At 37.8% G+C, this 24,073-nt stretch overlaps 1 protein-coding gene across 1 annotated transcript in view; it reads left to right on the forward strand.

The window, feature by feature from the left end:
• Nucleotides 21,067-24,073, forward strand: part of LOC109829578 (telomere repeat-binding protein 5-like) — a 6,162-nt gene continuing 3,155 nt past the window's right edge. The window contains exons 1-5 of the mRNA XM_020396648.1: nucleotides 21,067-21,342; nucleotides 22,621-22,775; nucleotides 22,879-23,566; nucleotides 23,717-23,854; nucleotides 24,026-24,067. Coding sequence (XP_020252237.1) covers nucleotides 22,695-22,775; nucleotides 22,879-23,566; nucleotides 23,717-23,854; nucleotides 24,026-24,067 — 949 coding nt within the window. The 5' untranslated portion in view covers nucleotides 21,067-21,342; nucleotides 22,621-22,694. The remainder of the gene's footprint in view (nucleotides 21,343-22,620; nucleotides 22,776-22,878; nucleotides 23,567-23,716; nucleotides 23,855-24,025; nucleotides 24,068-24,073) is intronic.

Raw genomic sequence — 24,073 nt, forward strand, 5'->3', positions numbered from 1 at the left:
CTCTCTCTCTCTCTCTCTCTCTCTCTCTCTCTCTCTCTCTCTCTCTCTCTCTCTCTCTCTCTCTCTGCACTGCGCAACGCACCCGCACCGGCACAGGGCCGCAATGCAGGCGCAGAGCAGTCGACACTCTAAATTGTGGTGAGCATGTTTCCAAGTAAATTTCTCTGTTGTCAATGTTTGTCACAAATGAGTATTTACCGTTTATTGCATTCTAAATTGTTTCCTCCCTTTGTTATTTAACATTGTATCTGATGCTTTTGGGTGTTCCACGAGGGATCAAGATATTAGAGTGCAAAATCTTAAAGTGGGGAGTTTACTTCTGAGGGTATAAAATACAACCTAAATTGTTTGATTGAGAGTTTCATGTCATGGGATTGGGAGGAGAGTTATGTTGAGCTGTTTGAGTTTGAAATTTGATTGCTGGATAAATTTCTGCTACAATATCAGTCTGTGAAGTCCATGGCCATGAATTTCCCTTCAAGTCAAAATGTTCAAGGTTGTTTCCTTGCAAATGATGCTAATCACAGACAACAAAGTCCTCTAATAGGGGAAAACAAAAAAATAAATTAGGCGTGTTTGTGGTGACCATCTGATCTACTGCAGTTCTTTGTTTCTCCTTGTATCGAGTATGGGTAATTTGAATCTATGTTAGGTGATATGCCATGGTCAGGACCTTCGAAGGAATCGATCCGAATATTTTGGTGAAGCAACAGTGTCGACTTATAGATGGTAGACTGGATATTGTAAATGATAAATGGTTAAATCTGAAGATCTTATATCAAGCATTGACTGAATATATCATGTCGATATGGTAAAGATCTACATAGAGTCTATCAATGGTGACTGCAATTGTGTTTTGCACATTAAATTATGACTATAGCTTCAGTTGTATTCTGGAGAGCACTGAACAAGATTTAAAGCCTTGTATTCATAAACGTATAAAGTAATGCTGATGAACTTTGATGTTTGTCACAAACCTATTCTTGAATTTAGAATGCATCTTGATTAGAACCGAACAAACCGAACCGCACCGAACTGACTTGCAATAGTTCCGCTCGGTTTTGAATAATGAGTGGTTCAGTTCGGTTGTTCAAAATTTGATAATAACTGAACCGACTGACCGTTTGCACAACCCTAATTGCCACTATCTAGCCCTAGGTTTTGACTGGACCAGAATCAAAACCTCCAAGTCTTAATAAAGAAACAAGAAGTAGGATCTAGGGGTGAGCATAGTTCAATTCAAACCGAACAAACCGACCGAAATTTGATAGTTCAGTTCAGTTTTTACTAGAGTTCGGTTCGGGTTGGGTTAAAGTTTTTTCAACCTAAACTAACCGAACCGACCGAATTGTATTACCCATTCTAATTACTATTTGCATCAACTTAAACCCGACCCATTATAGTTATGTAGAGTTACTTTGCTGCAGCTTGATATCTTTTTCTCTCATGTGACCTGATAGTGATAAAATACCTCAACAATAGTGTCCTCTCCAATTCTAGGGTTTTCCATTATCTCTAGTTCTCTACCCCTCTCTATTATCTATTTGCTTCTTCTACTTTGGACCAATCCACTTTGGAGGTAAGGAATTTAAATCATAATGTTGATCCTAACCTTTTCTTGATATTTCTCTTCGATTGATACATCTTTGGATTTGACTTATAATTTTATAGAAACTATACCCAACATCTAAATTATTACATATTTTTTATTTATTTTGTCTATCAGATTGAGATCACTTTAATTCTTTATGTAAGCTTTCTCTAAAAAATTAATTATGTAAGTTTTGGTAGGAATAAGATTTTAATTTCTATATCTAATATTCAGTAGCATTTGATAGTTTATGAATTTTAATAAATTAAAGTGTAAGAGACAATAAATTGAAGTGTAAGAGACTTCTTTCTTATTCAACAGATTAGAGGTGAAACTGAATTTGGACATAACATTTATACCCAAGTGAAAACCGAATAAACCGACCCGAACCAAACCGAACCGACTTAAATTTTATTCGGTTTGCTTTTGAATGATAGACAGTTTGGTTCGGCTTGACCAAATTTGACTAAAAACCAAACTGACCGACCGATTGCAGGGGCCTAGTGGGATCCATTGTAACATGCTAATAACATGGCCCGGTCCATGCAGTTTAGAGGCGGACAGATCCTTTTCATGTCAACAATTTGGTCTACCACTGATCTTATTTTTTTTTTGAATGAAACAGTCTCATCATCATCGTCAGCTTGTATTTCTCTAATTAAAGAGTGACGTTTAAAGTACATAATAATTTGCATTGTTCTTTTGGGTACTCATTGCTTGCTCATTTGCGTATCTACAGCATTGAATGTATTGTGTACGGAATCCTGCACGTACTAGACTAACTAGGCTGTTACGCATTATAACACCTCCAAATGTCAAAATAACTTTTTACAATCACCATCAACTCATCAAGCTGTTAGCTACTTAATTTGCCTCCAATGAACAATATTAACTATCTACAACCATAGGAAACTAACTTTCGTACACCTAACTTTAAGTGCTAAATTCCAAAATATATACAGTGACTACATAATACATTGTTGGCTATTAATAAATACATACATAAATGACCTTTTGAAGAGTAGTAGCTAGGTAGCTGCCGTGTGACCACATGACACCATCTACTTAGCCAATGAACAGTCACGTTATAGTTTTGGATTGGTTTTTTTATTAATTTGAAGGCTGTCGTGTTAACCATTCAAAAATTATTATTCCTTATATTTTATTAATTAGTGAGAGAAAAGGAGGAAAGAGCCAAAAAGAATTATTATTATTATTTTTTTACTTTGGATCTTAACTCTCCTAAAATCGAGGGGATGAGAGGGGAGAGATTGGATCTTAAGTGAGAGCAATGTATACTGGTAGGCTGGTAGCGCAATATTCCTTCCATTCTCATTCTCTATTTTAAACAAAAACAAATTTATCACTCTCTTTTCTTTCTTATAGTTGTGTCACGCCCCTGAACCTGCAAGCATGTTGGCGCAGTGTAAGTCACGAAATCCACTGTGTACAACTTGTTGTTTAGCTCAAACCACTTGTCAAAATGTGTAAATTTCACATAACCCCCCTAAGCATTGCCCGGTTTATAGGGTTGAATTCATTTAGAGTAACAATTAGTAATTAGAGCTAGCATAGTTTTGAAAATGATATTTTAGTCTTTTTCTCAATTACGCAAACACCCATTGGGGTTTACTTGGAAAAATAGAATGAGTGCTATAAGTAGATGCATCTTCGAAAATAGAATGGTGCTTCTATTTGTATAGCTCCATTAATAGTCCTAGTTATATGTAGTTGTAGAATTATAAAGAGTAGGTAGGAGAGATAGTGATGGTAATGCTATCCTTGTAGGATTCTCTAAAGATTGGTATTGTGGCGGACTTTTTTACAAAGTTCAGTTTTATACTACAGCAGTTAACTTGCTGTCTACAGCTATAATTGTGAGAATAATACAAATGCGCATGTGAATAAGGTTTGTGGGAAATATCACAAGTGATTAATTTGACAGAGATGCCAATGATAATTTATTCTGATCTTGGATCTAATTAATTAATCATCCTTGCATGTGAAAGCACGAGACTTTATATATATATATACCTTGAAGTTTCCAAATTTTAAACGTTAATATCTTGTATTACGTAAACATGAGATCGATTTTTCTTTCGTTTTTTTCCCACGTGGAGCTCACCGTACGTGTAATTTTACAAGTTTCTAACCCTTAATGTTTGATGAGCTTACTGTTAAACCCACCCTAAAGGTTTAAAAATAAAATCCCGATATAAATGCCTAGTAGAAATATCATGGATCAAATTATTGTAAAATTAGCTTGTGAATGTCACATACGAGAAAACTCAGAGACAACTTACTTCACGTGCTTACATGAGTACTGAAGGTGTTAAAGTGCAACTCTTAAAAACTTTAGAGTATATATATATAAAATGCTACCGATAACAAGTAAGGGTATGCGAGTGCAAAGTAGGAGAAACTACATGGTACATAAGTGCTAATTATTAACCTTTCTGGAATGGGGCTTGTTTTATGAAAATTACCAATCATATAAGAAAAAGTTTTAGAGGCTCCACCATTATCTTTAAATAAAAAGAGAGAAAGAATAGCTTTCATAAAAAAGAAGAAGAAAAAAAATTTAGGAAAAGAGCAAATTACACGTGTAAGGAGCAAAAGAGAGGAGAGGGTAAAGAGAGAAATCTGGCGTAGCGCTTGCCGATAAAATAAGCGTCTCCGTCGCGCGCGTGGCCCCTTTGTCTCGTAGAAAAACTCGCGCGCCGACCACACAAACGCCTTATCCACCCCATCCTAACGCCGTCAGCTTCTCCTGCCGTTCATTCCGGCCTTTCGCTGAGACCCACCGTCTGACGCCGTCAAGGAAAGAGACCTTCAGTTGCTTCCTAGTCTCATAAACTGGGTGACCGGATAATGCCCGCTACACTTTTCTACACCTGGCACTTTGGTTAGGGTTTGTTGCACATAGGCCCCCTCCGTAATTTTATTTTTGCAGATATACTCCCGGATTAAAATTTTGACCGTTTTACTCTTGTGGCCTGTTTGGATGGAGGGTAGAGAGGGGGGAAGGGAAGAGAAATTTCATTTTAACATTGTTTGAGAGTTTCATTTTGAAGGATAGAGGAGGGGAATGGAGGGGAAATTTGGCCCAAATTCTTATACCCCAAATTGGGGTGTAATGGAGGGGAAGGGACCTTCTCCTTCCTTCCCTTCCCTAAGTAAACTCTCAAACACACCATTGGTGACATTGGTGGTTATCACTCTGAGATGAGATGGGTTGAGCGAGTGTGTTTGAGGGTAAAACTGTAACAAAAATTAGCCCGGGGTTTATCGGCAACAATGCAGATATTCTTTTGATGCATATTTAGTGTAGTACGGATGGAGGTCATAACCCTCCATCCAGAACATTATAGGTCATCCAATTCAATTGGGTTCTGGTAGAATCTTACTCCATTAATGTACCATCTCAGAATAAAGTTTGAACTTACTTTTACCTCTGTGTGTTCAATGAAAACCTTTCTAGTTTGGTACTCCAAAATAGTTGCTTTTTTCATTTCCTTGGGAAAGGAAACAATTCTCTTGTCGTTGTTAAAAGAGTTATCGTCTAGATTGGATACATTATCTTAATTATCTATTGTTTTTCTAAGGTAAAAAGAAACTAGAAAAAAAAAAGTTTAGTAGATTATATATTGGAGGAAAAACACACATCATTATCGTTTTATTTCGTAAAGAATAAACTATATTAGTGCGACACTTCTATATCAAGACTAGCTGATAATTCTTAATGTAAGCATGAAAATTGTTTGTCGGTAATTATAATATTTATCAAAATCACTTGAATATTTATTTGAGAACCTAGTACATGGAAATAATTAATTTGCATGGTTACGATGATAATTATCTAGCGATTTTTCTATTTTTCTTGCATTTATTACCCTTTTATACTTTTTCTCATTAATATTTTTTACTTTTTAAGAACATCTAATTATAATGTGAGTGATTTTCTTCTCAGCAACCTTATTATATCAAAATATTGTTATAGCATAGACCTTTAATCCTTAATTCTTATTATAACTCTGAAGTTTTTGGATAGTAAAATATATTTTTCAGATCATATCAGGACAATGCTGAATCTCACTTGTCGTAAACTTAAAGTAGATCTAAAATGAAATCCTCCGTGTGAGCTCAGGTCTCAACCAACAGAAAGAATCCTCAACGTGCAGGAACATGTTAACATATAAAATTATCCCCCAAGTCGCAACATTAAACTTTTTGAGTAGCTAGAAGAGGGGAAGACAAAAAAAAAAACAAAAAACAAAAAACAAAAAAACAAAGACAATGTATTTACATTAAATGGTTACTAAGTGTAAAATAAAATAAAACAAGTTATTATTTTATGTCAACCTTGCAAAAATAAAATTCTTTTTTCCAAAGGCTAAATATCATAAAAAAAACCCTTGACTTCTAATGATTATCATAAACCCACTTACCTTTTAAAATGTAAGAAAACCTCTAAGTTTAAGGGGCATGAGAAAACCGCCTTCAACTCTGAGATTTTATTAGAAAACTCCCCTAAATTAAGGAGGTTTTCTGATAAAATCTTAATGTTAAACAGAGTTTTCTAATAAAATATGAAAGTTTTGTCTCTGTTAAAGTAAGAGAGAGAAAGAGTCTTGGGTAAATTTTTCTTAAGTTGGATATTGAATGTGCACATATATTTATACAAGTAGAGAGGGTGAGGTGTGTTCTCACAACCAATGTGGGACTAAAAACCCATTACTAACACTATTATCAATAGCCCCCTCAAACTCATGTTAGATCAAACAAAGTGAGTTTGCGTACAAGAAACTGGAACCGATGAACATGTAAGGCTTTTGTGAAGAAATCTGCAAGCTCGTCGACGGATGACACATGAGGAAGTAGAATTATCTTATCCTTGATAATTTATTGACGGAGCGTCGATCTCAATGTGTTTGGTCCTCTCATGAAATACTGGATTATTAGAAATCTAGATGTCACCCTTATTATCATAGTACAAAGAAGTAGGAGTTGAAACAGAAATATCGAAATCACTAAGAAGACGATGAAGATGAATAATCTCCTTAGTTGTTGTGGACATTGCACAATACTCTGTCTCGGTGCTAGAAAGAACAACAACATCTTGTTTCTTACTCTGTCAGGAAATTAGAGAATCACCAATAAATATATAATAACCTGTAGTAGACTTTCTAGTAGTGAGATCAACAGCCTAATCAGCATCAGAATATGCACAAAGCTTTAACTTGGAGGTAGCACGAAAACAGAAAAGAGCGAGTGCTAGTACCCCGGAGATACCAAAGAATCCGTAATAATGCAGTATAGTATACAGAATGTGGGGCACTAACAAATTGACTAACAATGCCAACTGAATGGAGAAATCTGGTCAAGAGATGCACAGATAGACCAACTGGTCGAGAGATGCGCAGATAGACCAACTAGCCAATAAGATGTCGATATCGGGTAGGATCAGATAGAGGCTCACCATCAGTAGAGCGAAGTTTGACATTCTGTTGGAGTAGAGTATCGATAGTTCCATCGCCGGTTAGCTCAGCTCGATCTAGAATATACGAGAGATACTTCTGTTGAGACAATAGTACACCCCGCGGGCCTTAAAAATTTTCTAGACCAAGAAAATACCAAAGGGATCCAAGATCATTCACGTAGAACTATTGTTGCAACTGAGATTTTACATACTGTATACCAGCCACATCATCACCTGTAATGATCATATCATCTACATAGATGATTAATAAAACTCTGCTACACGATGTAGTGTGAACAAACAGAGAAGCCTCTTGATAGATTTTCATAAAGCCCGTCTTGAGCACGACATCGTGAAAATACTCAAACCAAGCACGGGGTGTCTGTTTGAGACCATAAACAGTACGGTGAAGGAGACATACATGTCCCATAGGAATATTGGACATTGGAGGCGGTTACATATATACTATCTCAGATAAAAAGTTATGAAGAAAAGTATTTTTAACATCCATCTGGTATAAGGGCCAACAATGAGTAGCAGCGATCGAAAGAAGAGTACGAACGGTGGGCATCTGAGCAACAGGAGCAAATATCTCCTCATAATCAATACCTTATTGCTGAGTAAAACCTCGAGCCACTAAACGAGCTTTCCAACGTTCAATGGTGCCATCAGGATGATACTTGACCTTATAAAATTATTTACCGCCAACTAAAGAGATGCCAGAGGGACATGGAACAACATCCCAGGTGTGTATTTGCTGAAAGACTTGAAATTTCTCAGCCATAGCCTGTCGTCACTCTAGAAATTGAACAGCCTCTTGAAAGAACTTTGGCTCAACTGTAGTATAAATAGCAGCAAAAAAATTATGAAAGATAGATGAATAGGAAGTAACTGAAGCATACTGTGCAGACATAACATATGGATGTTTGCCTCAACGAAGAGCAAGAGGAACCTCAGGCGGGGGAGATACTGGCGCAGGTGCATGGAGGTCAACAGTATTTTCTGGAGTGAGTGTCATATCTACGGGATAGGGATCAGATGGTGGAAGAGAAAGCTCGGGTGAGGGAGAGTCAACAGAAGGAGATGGAGAGATTTCAGGGAGATATTGAAAGGAGAACTGAGGTAAAGAAGTAGGTGGTGCAGCTGGTGGAGAAGCATAATCAGTAGTATTGAGGAAATTGAAATCATCGGAAGCAGAATAAAATAGAGAATCCTCTTCGAACTGAACGTGTCGAGATATATGAATTCAATGAGATGCGGGATCATAACAACGATAACCTCGATGTTCTAAACTAATTACTAAATAGACACAGAGAACAGCTCTGGGAGACAATTTATCACGTTCGTGAGATGACAGAAGAATGAAACAACGACAACCAAAAACGTGGACCAGATCATAATGGGTGTTTGCGTCAAAAGTTGGTTTCGTTGTGGAATTCATTATATCTTCGGTCGATTACAATAAATTCAAAAGAAATAGTCTTTTTATAAGACTTCTTTTACACAACAAAAGGAAAATTATAACTCTTGAGAAACAAACACAGGACCGTTGTTTGGATCGCTGCTTGCGTGGGATCTTTGCCTGTGCCGGGAGCGCTTTGACTCGTGGATCACCGAATCACAGATTCTGATTGAACCGTGAGGGGTTTAATGATTCTTCCTTCGTTTATCGAAGTAAGAATTTGAAGCGAATATCTTATCGATGTAAGATGTTCACTCTTCCAAAGATCAAGTCTGAGCTTAGATCTCTAGGACTCGCTAGAAGCTTCTTGAGGATGTTTGTGAAGAAGGAAGACTCTCTCTCTTGCTCTAATTCACCAAAACTCAAGGCTCTCTGCTCTAATCTCTCTGGAAAATGCTCAGCCCCCCGTCAATGATGTCCATAGGGGGGTATTTATAGCCTCCTTGGACAATAACTGAAGAAATAGCCGATCAACGACTATCCCTTTGACCGCGACATCCCGGACTGCAGCGGCTATTGGCGCGGCAGCATGAACTGCAGCGGCCACAGGGGCAGTTACCAGCACGTTCCATCGTGCTTGAAACTGTCCTCCCACGACTTTTAACCACCTTTTTCGTGGTTTAACTGCTTGTCCACGTCAGCACACGTTCTATCTCTAGTATGCTGCCACGTGGGCTTTAAATAATCATCGTACAACTGTCTTGTAACCGCCGCAGCACTCCCCTATAATAGCCGCGGCACCATAGGTTGCCGCGCTATAGCCGCGGTACCATAGGCTGCCGCGCCTTAGCCGCGGCACCATGGGCTGCCGCGCCACAGTGCTGCCTGATGACGTGTATAACGTTCTTCTATGTTATCTTGAGTGGTGTTTGGATGTCTGTAAGCATTTTTTGACGCCTACAAATATCATGAGTTATAGCTCATGAAATCGCGAATTTTAAAATATGCTTTGTTAATTGCCATTGGGTTGAAATGAACGGAAATAGATAAAAATCGTTGCTTTTGAAGTACGTATTATTACGTATCATTTGGACAAAACTAACAAAAATTACCAAAATTATGGGTTATATAACACATCAAAGATCGTGAAGTTCAAGTGATAATTAATTTCCATTTAGTCGAGTGATCAATATTGGACAAGGATTATAATGCATTATAATTGCGAATATTGAAGTACCCGAACTTAATTGTCTTTTGGACAAAGCGAATTGAAATTGACAAAAGTAATGATTTATACCATATTAAAGTTGGGAATTTGGAAGCATGTATAATAACTTGTCACTAGGATGAAATGAACGAAAATTGTCAAAATTGTGAGTTATAATCCATTAAAATCGTGAAATTGAATAATCATAATTAATTGCTATTGGTTTGAACAATTGATGATGGACAAATTTTGCTATTAGCTCGAAAAGTGCGAAAAAGAAAAACAACTATTGATTGTAGCACATAAAAATCACGAATTTTAAAGTATGCATACTTTTTTGCGATTGGGTTGAAGAACAAAAATCCTGGATTATAGCCCATGAGAATCGTAATTTTTAATGAAAGAAAATTTTAATTGCTACTAGGTAGAAATTAGCGAAAATGGACTAAAATCGTGGGTTATAACTCATGAAAATCGCAAATTCTTTTGTACACGTGTTTAGTTACCAATGGGTCAAATCGGATGTCATGAGCAAATGTTGTGGATTATAGCACATGAAACTTCGAATATGAGATATGTTTAGTTAATTGTCTTTGAGTTGATGTAAATCGTGAGCTAATGCCTATGGAAACTGTGAAATTTTAAGTACAAATAATTTTATTATTTGGGTCAAAACGGACAAAAATTAACAAAACTCCTGGCTTATAATTCATAAAAATCACGAATTTTGAAGGATACATAATTTGTTGCCGTTGGGTCGTAATAAATTAAACTACACAAAAATTGTGGGTTGTAACCTATGAAAATTGCAAAATTTTAAGCGTATGCCAAATTAATTACCACTAAGTCGAAACTAATAAAAATGGACAAAATTCATGGGTTAAAACCTATGAAATTTGAAAATCATTAATATACTTATTTGTCATTGGGTCAAAGAACGAAAACTAACAAAAATCGCTTTATAGCTGATGAAAATGCAACTTTTGAAGAAACAATTACTTAATTTCCATTAGGTCGAAAAGAATGAAATTGTGAAAAAATGTGGGCTTTAGCCCATGACATTCTTGAAATTTGAAGTAGACACAATTAATTGTCATTTGGTCAAACGACTGATTATGGGCAAAAATTGTGGGTTATAACCATTGAAAATTGTGATTATTGAAGTTTGCATAATTCATGGCTATTGTGCTGAAATGGAAAAAAATTGGCTAAAACATGTACTTTAGGCCATGAAAATCATGAATTTTGAATTACACATACTTATTTTTCACTGAGAGTAAGAACGAAAATTGATAAAAATCGTGGATAATATAACTTATGTAAGCCACTTTTTTTTATAAAAGAAAGAAATTTTCTAAAATTGAAAAATAATTGTGGATTATACCTATAAAAATCGCGAGTTTTTGGTATGGTATGCATGATTGATTGACGATAGATCGAAACAAAGAAAATGAGCAAGTATTGTGGTTTGTAGCCCATAAAATCACAAATTCTGAAATATACTTTGTTTATTGCCATTGGGTTGAAATGAACAAAGTCGTGTTCATAATGGACGAATTTAATGAAAATCGTGAATTTCGAAGTATATATATATCTATTTTTCATGGATAAAAATAATGAAAGTAACAAAAATCATGGATTATTAGCCCATGCAAATTGCGAATTTTGAAGTTCGTGTAATTAGTTGCCATTGGGGGAACAAATGATAATTCTAGAAAATCGTGGGTCATAATCCATGTAAATTACAAATTTTGAATTGTACTCCCAATTAATTACATTTTTCAAAACAGACAAAAATGGAAAAAATCTTGGGTAGCTAACGAAAATCGTGAATTTTAAGGTACACATACTTATTTGTGATTTTTTCAAAGAACGAAACTTGATAAAAATCATGTATTGTAACCCATCAAAATCAATAATTTTGATTTGAAGTACGTATAGTAATTTGTCATTGGGATGAAATGAACAAAAATTGCTAAAATCCTGGGTTGTAACCAGAGGTTGTCATTGGTTGAACGACTGTAATTGGACAAAAGTAATGGGTTGAAACGAATCACCATTGGGTTACAATAAACTTAATCACCATTGGGTCGAAACGAATAAAAATTGACAAAAATTATGGATGATCCCATGAAAGTTGTGAATTTTGTATTGTGTACGATTACTTGTCATTGAGATGAGATGATAAAAAATTGTCAAAATCGTTAGCTATAATCTGTCAAAATCGTTAGTTATAATATATGAATTAGATTGATCGATCGGTAACGGCCAAACATTTGCTATTGGGTCAAAACATAGAATAACGGAAACCAACCATGGGCTTTAGCGCATGAAATTCAAGAATTTTAAATACATGTACTTTTTTGCCATTGACTCGTAGGACGAAAAATGTAGGTTATAGCTCGTAAAAATCACAATTTTTTATGAAAGAAAAATTTAATTTCCATTGGGTTGAAACTAACAAATATAGGCTGAAATTGTGGGTTATAATCCATGCAAGTCCCGAAATTTTTAGGTATGTATGTTTCGTTGCCAATGGGTCGAAATAGATGTAAAGAGCAAATATCGTGGATTTTATGCACATGAAATTTCGAATAAGAAATATGTTCAATTAGGGTCAAAAGCAACAAAATATACATAAATCGTGGGCTATAACATTTGAAAATTGTGATGTCTTAAGTAAGCTTGCTTATTTGTTATTGTGTCAAAATGAAAAAAAGAAAACAAAATTCATGGTTCATAGCCATGAATTTGTTGCTATTGGGTATATAAACAAATGAAAATCCACAAACAAATGAAGAAGAGCCACTTGTCTTTGATGATGATGTTTCAGACGAGGGATTGTATGGAGATGGATTCCAGGGAGGATAGCGATGATGGAGCATAGGAGGAACGTCATGATGATGATGAGATTAGATTAGATGCATGTTGTTAATTTATTATAATAGAGTCTAGACTATTCCTGTTTGACTGTCTTTTTGCTGATATTTTGGGACTTAAACTTCTAGATCTGGGATATTATGTCTTGTTATCTAGTATGTATGCATCTTTTATAATAAAGTCTAGACAATTTGTGCTTGGCACCAAGCATACCCATTTTTCTATATATATATATATATATAAGAGGAAGAATTTTATATTCTATCTCCTGGTCTCTTGTTTGTTGGTAGAGATGAACCCGATGATGGAGAGGAAGAATTTTATATTCTATCTCCTGGTCTCTTGTTTGTTGGTAGAGATAAACCCGATGATGGAGAGGAAGAATTTTATATTCTATCTCCTGGTCTCTTGTTTGTTGGTAGAGATGAACCCGGAATCGGAGAGGAAGAATTTTATATTCTATCTCCTGGTACAAAGGAAATTTAAATTGGGATTTCTATTCAGAGAATCTGAATAAGGTTTGATCAATTGAGATTGGAAGCAATCTTAACTTTTATAGTTTTGATTGCACAAATCGAAGCTGGACCTCTCGTTCATGGAAGGAATCGAAAGGGGATTTTGGTTTTGGTCCTAACTGTAGTAAGGTTTGACCAAGTTGGAGTTTTGAGACGATCCTAACTGTTTAAAGGTTTGATCGTTCAATTTGTGGACCTCTCGTTCATGGAACGAATCGAGAGGGGATTTTGGCTTTGGTCCTAACTGTTTAAAGGTTTGACCAAGATGGGAATTTGAGACGATCCTAACTGTTTAAAGGTTTGATCGTTCAATTTGTGGACCTCTCGTTCATGGAACGAATCGAGAGGGGATTTTGGCTTTGGTCCTAACTGTTTAAAGGTTTGACCAAGATGGGGATTTGAGACGATCCTAACTGTTTAAAGGTTTGATCGTTCAATTTGTGGACCTCTCGTTCATGGAACGAATCGAGAGGGGATTTTGGCTTTGGTCCTAACTGTTTAAAGGTTTGACCAAAGGAGGGTTTGAGAGGGAAGATTGATCCAACGAAGTGATCGAATCTCATCTCAGCAAATGAATATTCGGAAATCACCGTGGGGATGTAGTGTTTAACACTTTGTTTGTAATGATCGGGTTATTCCTAAGAAAATTACATATAGCATTCTTTCGGGAACTTCCGTTACATGAACCATCCACCCCCAGCTTTTTCTTGTGAAACTGAGTTTATCATTATGTTTAGCTATATGATCGGGTTATCCTTAAAAGTACCATGCATGGCATTCTTCAGGAACTTCCCGTGAAAGAAAGGAAATAGTTTAGACTCATATACCTGTTGGAGTATTAAGGAGCAGTTTATACTCGTATACTTTTCGGAGTGAGGGGAAACAGTTTATACTCGTGTACCCAATGGAGTTTTATGGTCGTCTTTACTCGACTTCTTTCGTCGTTATGACGCCGGAGTCAATTAGGGCTTGGATCTTGTTTTTGAGTCCAAAGCAAATCTCAGTGGGATGAAGAACCCTTCTGTGGTACGCACAGTAATTTGGATCCATAATCATTTTAGCACCATCCTGATCTTTAATAGGTGGTAGCTCGATTTTGTCATTAGCGAGGAGGTATTCCAAGATGGCTGGAGCTTCATCATCTTCGAAAGAATATTCCTTTTGAAACCTCGGATCGAGAGTCGCATTCTCAATGATTGCAGATGTCATTGGTTGGCCTCTCTCAGCTTTCTTTCTTTTAAGAAAGTGCTCAGCTTGTTCACCCCGAGATTTTAACTCCTTCCAAGTTGTGGATGGCACGACCCCCAGAGCTTCCAGGACATCGATGGAGAGGTTATTGTGGCATGTTTGCAGGATGAACTCCTCTGTAATAGGATCTCTGCAATTCATCGCCATGTTACGGAAACGCTTGACAAAATTGTCGACTGACTCTCCGTCTTTTTGCTTCTCATCCAAAAGAGTTCCGATTGACACTTCGGTGTCATCATCGAAGAAGTTGCTGAGGAACAAACTTTCCATGTCATCCCAGCAATTGATGCTCCCTGGCTTGAGCCGTCGGTACCAATCGAAGGCGGGCCCACGAAGGGTGCCAACGAATGACCGGATCATTAAGGCCTCGTTTCCAGAGATTATGCCCAAATGAGACTTGAAATAAATCAAGTGTTGAATCGGCGAACTCTTCCCTTCAAACGGTGTGAAGTTAATCAGATTGAATTTGGTCGGGTATGGTATTGAATCCCATTCCCTCGGATAAGGACATGGAATACCCGTCTTCTTAACTTCTTGAGCCGTCATCAAAGCATTGATTTTGTCTTCAAGTTTTTGCATTTTCCCGTCATCGTCTTCATTTCTTTCTGAATGATGTCGAGTAAAGATAATTGGACCACCCCCAGTGAGAGGTGCTATTGAACCACCCCCAATATCGTTATTGGGAGGATCCGTTAAACCACCCCCAGCGTTATTGTCATTGGGAGGTGTATCAGCCATAATGACTTCATCCACCTCTGGATCACTGTCCTCTACAACATTCCGAGTGTGGTGGCTGGATTCAAGTCGCTGATTGGACTCAGGAGGTTGAGGCTGTTGAGTTAACAGTTCTCTCATTTGTTGGATAGCCAACTTCATTTCTGTCTTCACTTCAGCTCTAATTTCTTCACGTTGTTTGGCTAGAGCTTCCTGAAGTATTTGAGTGAACTGATCAGCAGTGATTGTGAATACTTCTCTGATTTGTCCTGTGCTAGACATTGTATCATCAGAAGCGATTGCAGAATAAGTGTCCGAGAATTCATCCTCCGAGGACATTCCTTCTTGCATTCTCTTGTAGTCTCTGCGTCTGATAGCTCCTAATTGGAGTCGAGACATCCTTTGAGCAATTCTTGGATTGACTTTTCCTTTCGGGGAAAAGTCGGGATTTGAGTCACTTGAATGCTGTTTAGACTTTCTTCTATCAGCTACGTTGATGGTGACTTCAGGGAATTCATCATTTTGGGCAGCTGATTTTCTTTTGCGGAAATGTCTCAGCTTAGGCTTTGATAATGCAGAGACTTTTCGTGGGATGATTTCTCGTTTGAAACAGTCACATTCTGATAATGCTGTTTTGACGAGTCGTGCACAGGAACAACGAGAGTTTATCTCTCGAATAACTCTCTTTCGAAAATTATTCACAACCTCAACTTGATAATACGATTCATCGGTATGATTGCCAAAAAATCGTATCGTCTGTTGGTATGATCTCCCAGGTATGACGATATCATTTGGTGAATGCGTCTTCTTCTGGGAGTATAAAACCTTGTTGGCATTCTCAGGACAATTTATTTTTGTCTTTAAGCGATCCAAGGTTATGTCGGGAGTCGCACGTTTAGAACCACCCCCTTGTGGGTATGGAGTCTTAACGGGCTCCGAATGCTGATTTTGCATAAGTCCAGACTTCAGAATCCAAACTTGGCGGAGTTTTGGTGATTCTTTGGTCACCGTTTCCTTCCTCCTTTCTCGTCTTTGTTGTAAGAGAGCACGGGCATGAACAACGTTTGCACGACGTTTTTGTATACGTTCTTGGAGGGTCGAACGAGCCCTTTTGATGAGTGTCCATTCCTCCGTTGTGAATTGTGCAGAAACGTGAGTAGTTCGTCGTTGCGTTGAACGAACCACTTGTTGTTTCCTCGACTCTAAGTCCGCATAATAACGAACTCCGTCGGTTTGTTCAAATGCCTTAGCTATTTGACGAGCAAGACGCTGACGCTGTCTCTGACGAGCTCTTTTCGTCAATGTCGTCGGGCTTTGATTCGATGACTCTTCAATTAGATAAGAGCCATTTTGAGCAGAGGTGTTGCGAGTGAAATTCTCAGCAACAATCAAGCGAGAGTCTTCATTTTGTGCCTTCTTTGGCATGCAACTCTTCCTCAATTGTGAGATCCTCTTGTACTTGCGAGATAATGAAGATCTTGAAGAGGATGATGAGAGATATTCCTCAAACTTGGTCTGGTCGAATTCGTATTCGACCATGGATTCAACTGGAATCTTGATCGGCTGCGACACGACGGTCTCGGCAGCGAGACCGTTGGCTCCCACTGTGGTCGCCAGCTTGTTTGCGTCAAAAGTTGGTTTCGTTGTGGAATTCATTATATCTTCGGTCGATTACAATAAATTCAAAAGAAATAGTCTTTTTATAAGACTTCTTTTACACAACAAAAGGAAAATTACAACTCTTGAGAAACAAACGCAGGACCGTTGTTTGGATCGCTGCTTGCGTGGGATCTTTGCCTGTGCCGGGAGCGCTTTGACTCGTGGACCACCAAATCACAGATTCTGATTGAACCGTGAGGGGTTTAATGATTCTTCCTTCGTTTATCGAAGTAAGAATTTGAAGCGAATATCTTATCGATGTAAGATGTTCACTCTTCCAAAGATCAAGTCTGAGCTTAGATCTCTAGGACTCGCTAGAAGCTTCTTGAGGATGTTTGTGAAGAAGGAAGACTCTCTCTCTTGCTCTAATTCACCAAAACTCAAGGCTCTCTGCTCTAATCTCTCTGGAAAATGCTCAGCCCCCCGTCAATGATGTCCATAGGGGGGTATTTATAGCCTCCTTGGACAATAACTGAAGAAATAGCCGATCAACGACTAGCCCTTTAGGCGCGGCAGTTGATGCTGTCGCGGCTAAAGGCTGCAGCGGCTATTGGCGCGGCAGCATGAACTGCAGCGGCCACAGGGGCAGTTACCAGCACGTTCCATCGTGCTTGAAACTGTCCTCCCACGACTTTTAACCACCTTTTTCGTGGTTTAACTGCTTGTACACGTCAGCACACGTTCTATTTCTGATACGCCGCCACGTAGACTTCACATAATCATCACATAACTACCTCGTAACCGCTGTAGCATCCCCTATAGTAGCCGCGGCACCATGGATTGCCGCGCCCAAGCCGCGGCACTATGAACTGCCGCGTCTTAGCCGCGGCACTATGAGCTGCCGCGCTGTAGCCGCGGCACCATGAGCTGCCGCGCCCACACGCTGTAGTTTGCATTGTTCTGTGAATTCACATTGTTTTATGTTGATTCACAGATCCTTTTGCTTCCTTTGGGCTTGTATGATCTCCCATGACTTAGATACTGATGTTTATCACCTTCTCTTTGTCTTGAGTGATATTTGGATGTCTGTAAGCATTTTTGACGTCTACAATGGGGAGGATGAGTATAAACACGATTATGAGAAGTAGCACCAGAAAGAAAGCTAGATGGAGTGATATTAATAGCATGAGTAGCAGTGAGAATGGTCTCAACCCAGAAATGATGAGGAACAGAGTAAGAAATGAGCATGAATCGAGTGGTATCAAGAATATGACGATGTTTGCATTCAGCAATACCATTTTTCTCATGAGTGTAGGGACACGACTGTTGAAAGATAGTCCCATAAGAGGAGATGATAGAGCACATGGTAGAGGATATATATTCTTTGGCACAGTCAGAATGAAAAACTTTAATACATACTTACCATTGAGTGAAGATTATCGCAGTGAAGGTTTGATAAGCAGCAAGCACGTTAGAATGATTTTTGAGTAGGTAGACACATGTATAACGAGAAAAAACATCGATAAAACTAACATAATATAAGTAGCCAGATGAAGAAGTCAGAGGAGCTGGCCCCAGATATCAGAATGGATCAAATCAAATAAGAAAGTAGAAACAGATGTACTGGTTGGAAACGGTAGAGCAATGAATTTAGCCAATTTACAACCAGTACACGACTCAATATGAGAACAAGAGGATACGAGACCAAGTACTCCGGATTGGATAAGACTTTTTAGCCTTTGATGATACATATGACCAAGTCGTCTATGCCACAAATCTGCGGAAAGCAAGATAGAGGATTTTGGATTTACAGAAGCAACAAGAGAACGTTAACGTATGGACTCTGGAAGGTGAAGATATTCCAAAAAATATAGTTTGTGCCTCTTTCGACCGGCCCTAACAGTCTTGCCCGCCTGTGGATCCTGTACAATACATGTATAGAAGAAAATGAGACAAGTAGGCCATCTATACATAAGGAGTTAATAGAAATTAAATTCAAACACAACTGAGGAGCCACATAGATGGGGCCAAGAGTTAGACGACCAGATGTGTCAGTTAGTGGGATGATAGAGCCATATTGAGTGATAAACAAAGTTTGTCCCGCAGCCATGTAGATAGGGGAAGAGAAGAGGAAGTAAAGACAGAAGATAAGAGGGAGACATTACGAGTCATATGAAAGAAATAACCAGAATTAAAAATCCAGAGATCATTCATACTAGAGACCGAAAGGTTGGTTGAAGAACTAACAATAATCATACCAGAGAGTTATGCAGTAGATGTAGAGGCTCTATACTGAAGAACATCAATTTGATGGTTATCGAATATCAGAGAGTTGTACAGCAGATGGAGATATGGTATGCTGAAGAGCCGTAATTTGACTGCTAATATTTGTAATAGCTTGAAGAGCCTCAATTTGATGGCGAATATCAGATAGTTTTGTAGCAGATGGAGAGGTGGTATGCCGAAGAACCACAATTTGACGGCTAATATCTGCAATAGCTTAAATGGTAGGGTCTAAAGTGGTAGATGACATAACATTGATCGGTAATCCTGGTGCACTAGAGGATCGAGACTGAGGGGATCACTGACTACAGCCAGTTCTCGAGGAACGTAACTCATGACGAAGCTGAGAACATGTCTCAAAGCGATGTCCCTCCTTCTTGCAATAGGTGCAAAGAGCTTAGACCGAGCCTGAGAAGTAAGTACCAGTGAAGATGCCATAATAACAACAATTCAAAGTTCAAGATAATAATCCTTGAACGAAACCTAAATGTTTAAAGAAGAACCCAAAGGTTAATGTAGAAACCCGAAGGTTAAAATGACTATTAAATCTGAAAAAAAAGAAGCAACCAGCGAACAAGGTGGCCCGAAGATCGATCGGATCTGATGCTCACGCTAGAGAGCTACAACGGATTAATACCAATGTTGAGACGTCTAGATGGATTGAAACGGCGATGTCGTAACTAACTGTGAAACGACAATACCGTTTGTTTGAGACCGAGAGACGACTTGAAATGGCGATGCCGTTAATTTAAGACCGAGAGACAGTATTGAAACGAAGATGTCGTAAATTTGATACCAAGAGATGGTCTTGAAACAGTGATGCCGTAAATTTGTGATCGAGAAACGATCTTGAATACGAGAACGCGAAACACGTTAAGATGTCACAAAGCAGTAATGCAAAAAATCTAGCAAAGGAACGCAAAAAAGGCGTTTAAAGGGCTGCAAAGCAGCAATGCCAAGATTTGGCTAAAGAACGCAGAAGCGTTAAAATTTTTTATTGAAATGGAAATAATAACCCTAGCTCTGATACCATGTTAAAGTAAGAGAGATAGAGTCTTAAGTAAATTTTTCTTAAGTTGATATTGAGTGTGCACGTATATTTATACAAGTAGAGGAGGGTGAGATATGTTCTCACAACCAATGTGGGACTAAAAACCCACTACTAACACCTATTATCAACAATCTCTATAATTAAGAGAGTTTTCTTATAATCTTCCCAAGTTAAGGGCCTATTTACTCTTTTGCAAACCTGTTACATGAGTTCTATATGCCACCAAATAAATGAGGCCAACTCCGCCAGGGGCCCACATAATTTTCCAGATTAAAAATCCTCATAAATCCTCATCTGGATCCGCTTTCAAAGATTATCTCGAATATTCTTGTCCGCAAACCTTTTTATTAACTACTAAAATTACGGAAATCTTATCCATTAATTCCTCTAATTCTCTAAACCTTCTCCGCTCTCGCCACCTATTAACACTTAACCCCCAACTCTTCAACCGCTAGTTACTTACTAATTACATTCTTAATAACTAATTAGAATCGTCCGTTGGATCGTAATCGGACGGCCAGAATTAAAAGCTAACCGCTATCACAATCACGTCCCTATGAACTAAAGTGGCGTCCATTTCAAAAAGGAAGTTTATCCTGAACCCAAAGCTTTTCTTGATTTATTTCTAAGCACATCCACTTTCAAAGCCATTCTTAATACCTGTACTCAATTGTTTCTAAATAGATAAACATTATTACTTATGCATCTATTACAACGATTTAGACATTAGTAACAAATTTGCAAGGGATGTTGGAGAAATAAGCGCCAAAAGCTATTTGACAGAAGATGAAATCTAGACCTCTTATAAATTCTTTATTGACTCAGTCAATGTGATATAATAGATCATAACATATCAAAATTGAGTTTGCGGAGAAAAACCCTTTTAAAAATTTAACAAGAAGAGCCGTACGATCCAACCGTCCGACACGTGTCAGGATCCTAAGGGAGGGATCGGTGGACGGTAAGAAACGGTCTCGGTGGGATGGAGACCGGGCATAGGCGGTAGACGTGGCGGGGGTTTTACGGGCTAGACCGGTTGCCGGGGTCAAATGGTATAAGAGTTGGGGTTTAAGCAAAAGAAGTGGTTCAGGGTTTTGGCGATCTAAGAACAGAGAAAATAGAAAAAAAATCAAATAAAAAATAATAAAAATCAGAAAAAAATCGGGAATTTTCTTTAAGATCTGTAGAAAATAGGGAAGGATTGGATGAAGAGAATTCTGTGGTCCGATCGTGATCAGGAGGTCGGTCGGGTGAAATTCGCGGGGTTTTGTACATCGGAGTTCGTCGGAGGGCGATTTTATCAAGGCGATCTATCATCGGCTTGAACTTCGACGAATTTGGCGCGGAATTGTTCTTGAGTTGTTCGATCGGAGGTGAGCGATTCCGATTCGTGTTGTTTTTGGGTTTTGAGCGCCAAGTTTTGATTGTGTTTGTTCTTTGATTCCGAATTTTCTGTGGATCTCGTTTGATGATTTCGAATTGGACTTTGTTTGAGAATTTCGACGAATTTGGCACGGTTTTGTTTCTCAATTGTTCGATAGGAGGTGAGTGCGTCCATTTCTGAGGTTTTCTGATGTTTTCGGTGTTCGATTAAGGAATTTAATCTCTCGTTTGTTGATTTCTAATTGAATTTCGCTTGGGGAATTATGTGATATATGGGGATTCTTTTGACGTCTTATTTCTGATATTTTTTGTGTTCATTTTTTGGTTGATCGATTGAAAATGTTGTTTTTTTTTTGTTTTGTTTGCCTTTTAGACAATCGAGATCCGATTATATAATTGAAACTCGATGAGGTTTTGGAGATTTCTTTAGAATTCAGTTGCCTTCTCTTCATTTCAGATTAGAAAGCATCTTACTTGAACTGTACGGAACTTATCAAGGTCCACTTAGTTAATGATTTTGTTGTTACAAGCTTCAATTTTCTATAATATTCTTAATAAATGAATTTAAAATAAAAAGTCCTCCTATGGTCCTTTTGAGGCCGCATTGTTTTTGCAAAGATTTGAGGTTCAAGGAGTATTTTTGATTGATAATTCCTTGTTTATTTCGCTGGTTGAAGTGCTTTCATGCTCCTTGTAATCTCAGTTCATTGAATGCCTTCCTTTATTGTACCCACATTTTTGGAATTTGGTAAATGCTTGAAAGTTTTGATGCTCTCATGTAGTCTAATTGTTTTATCGTATCTAGCTTTACGGTCTTTGGATTTAAACTTCATACTTTACCCTGATTACGTTTTAAATCATGCACTTCTAAAATTATTCATACACCCAAAACACCCAACCTGATTTATTTGTCAACCAAGACTCCATATTATAGCATTTCAACTAATATAATAGAAGTTAAACAAATGTTATAGCAAATTATAGCAATTTACCATACATTGTAGCATACTAATGCACAAATTTTGCGTTTTAAAATTAATCAGCTTGTGTATTTTGGGTGTATGAAAGATTTCAGAATTTTGCGGGTTTAAAAATAAATCAGGGTAAAGAATTGGCTTTAAAAAAGAAACCCTTAGCTTGATTGATGGCTTTTTTTAGGCCAGATGATTCACCTGTTGAATGATTTTGAATTTGTCCTTAGTTTCATTTTAGGATGCTAAATTCTTCCAAATGTAGAGCCATTTGGCTAATAACACATTTTTTTTCAGTGTAGATGGAACTCTGAAGGATTGCCATTCACATAACTATTGTTGACCTTCTTGTTGTCATGAATTACTGAGATATGGTGTTGCATAAGAGGTTGGACTACGGAAATAATGGGTACCAGGTTCCACCAATACCCCAAGTTCCTAAATCAGCTAAGGTATAATCTTTTCTAACATAATTTGGTATTTCATTTAACGTTCAACGTAATTTAGTCGTTTGTTTGTTTGAACTCTCCACAACTCTGAATAGTTGTCTTGTAGGGTAAACGTTCTGTTAGGAAGAAAACAGTGCACAATCAGATGTGTGCCTTCGACTTGCTTGCAGCGGTGGCAGGAAAGTTGTTACTAGAAAGAGAGAGTTCTATGGCACCAAATAAAATTATTGGACCCCTAAATGATGCAATAAAAGAGGAACACATTTATGATGAGAAGCCAGTCAAAGATAAGACTTGTGATCTGGGAAGCTCTAATAAGAATGCATTGGGTTCTCACCTTGTTACCCAAGGTCAGGTTACTTCAAGGCCTGCTAATGTTCTTTTGAAATCTGTTGCATCAAATAAGGAGGTTTGCACAGAGAAAAAGTCTCCTTATATTGAAGGTAAAGTTAGAGATAGTGCTCTAGTTGGTCGAAAGGCCTCAACCCCTTGTGGTTTGGAGGATAACATGGACAGGGATGCTAAACCACATGCTTTGACAAGCTTAAACAAAAGCTTCAAGGCGCATCATAATGGTGATCATATATTTCATAATAGTTTGTCTTCCCAGTGTCAGGAACGTCTTGTAGATAGAGATGATGACGAAAATTCTTCTGGCTGCATTCATCCCAGTGTAACAGCCAAGTCCTTGAAGCATCAAGGAATAGGGCACCGTAGGGTAAGAAAGCAGTTAGCAACCAAGTTCTGGAAAGTAGCTACAACAATGACAAAAGATAGGGAACTTGCTAACACTGGTATGTTAATGTGAATTACGAAAAATTTTGTAACTTGTTTCTATATATGATGAGTGCACCATCTATGGTTAGATTATAATTATTGGTTATTATCTAAGTATGTGAGGGCGGCGCCTCATTAATTGGAGGTTTATTCTTCTTTCGTACCAGAGGTAGAAATGAGACCATCTTTCCGCAACAGGAAGATTTGTTACACACGACAAAGAACTCAAAGGAGTTCATTTAAGAGGAGAAAACTTTTCCAGAACTACTCAATATCAACTTCTAAGGGAGGAATTCATAGTGAAGGTACTTCAGTGAATTCATTTGAAATGGCATCTAATGGAAGTAATTAATGGAAGTAATTGAGCTTTGCGGTTTTTGATTGACTTATGTTCTTATCTATGCTATTCATGTTTTTCCATTTTCGTTGGCTTTCATTAATGATTGTGGTCTTAAGCAATTCGGCTTTTTTCCCAGAGAACATAGCATCACCGTCTTCCCTTAATGGGCAGTTAACATCATATG

This window comes from Asparagus officinalis, chromosome 2, assembly GCF_001876935.1.
Source record: "Asparagus officinalis chromosome 2, Aspof.V1, whole genome shotgun sequence".
Taxonomy (NCBI): domain Eukaryota; kingdom Viridiplantae; phylum Streptophyta; class Magnoliopsida; order Asparagales; family Asparagaceae; genus Asparagus; species Asparagus officinalis.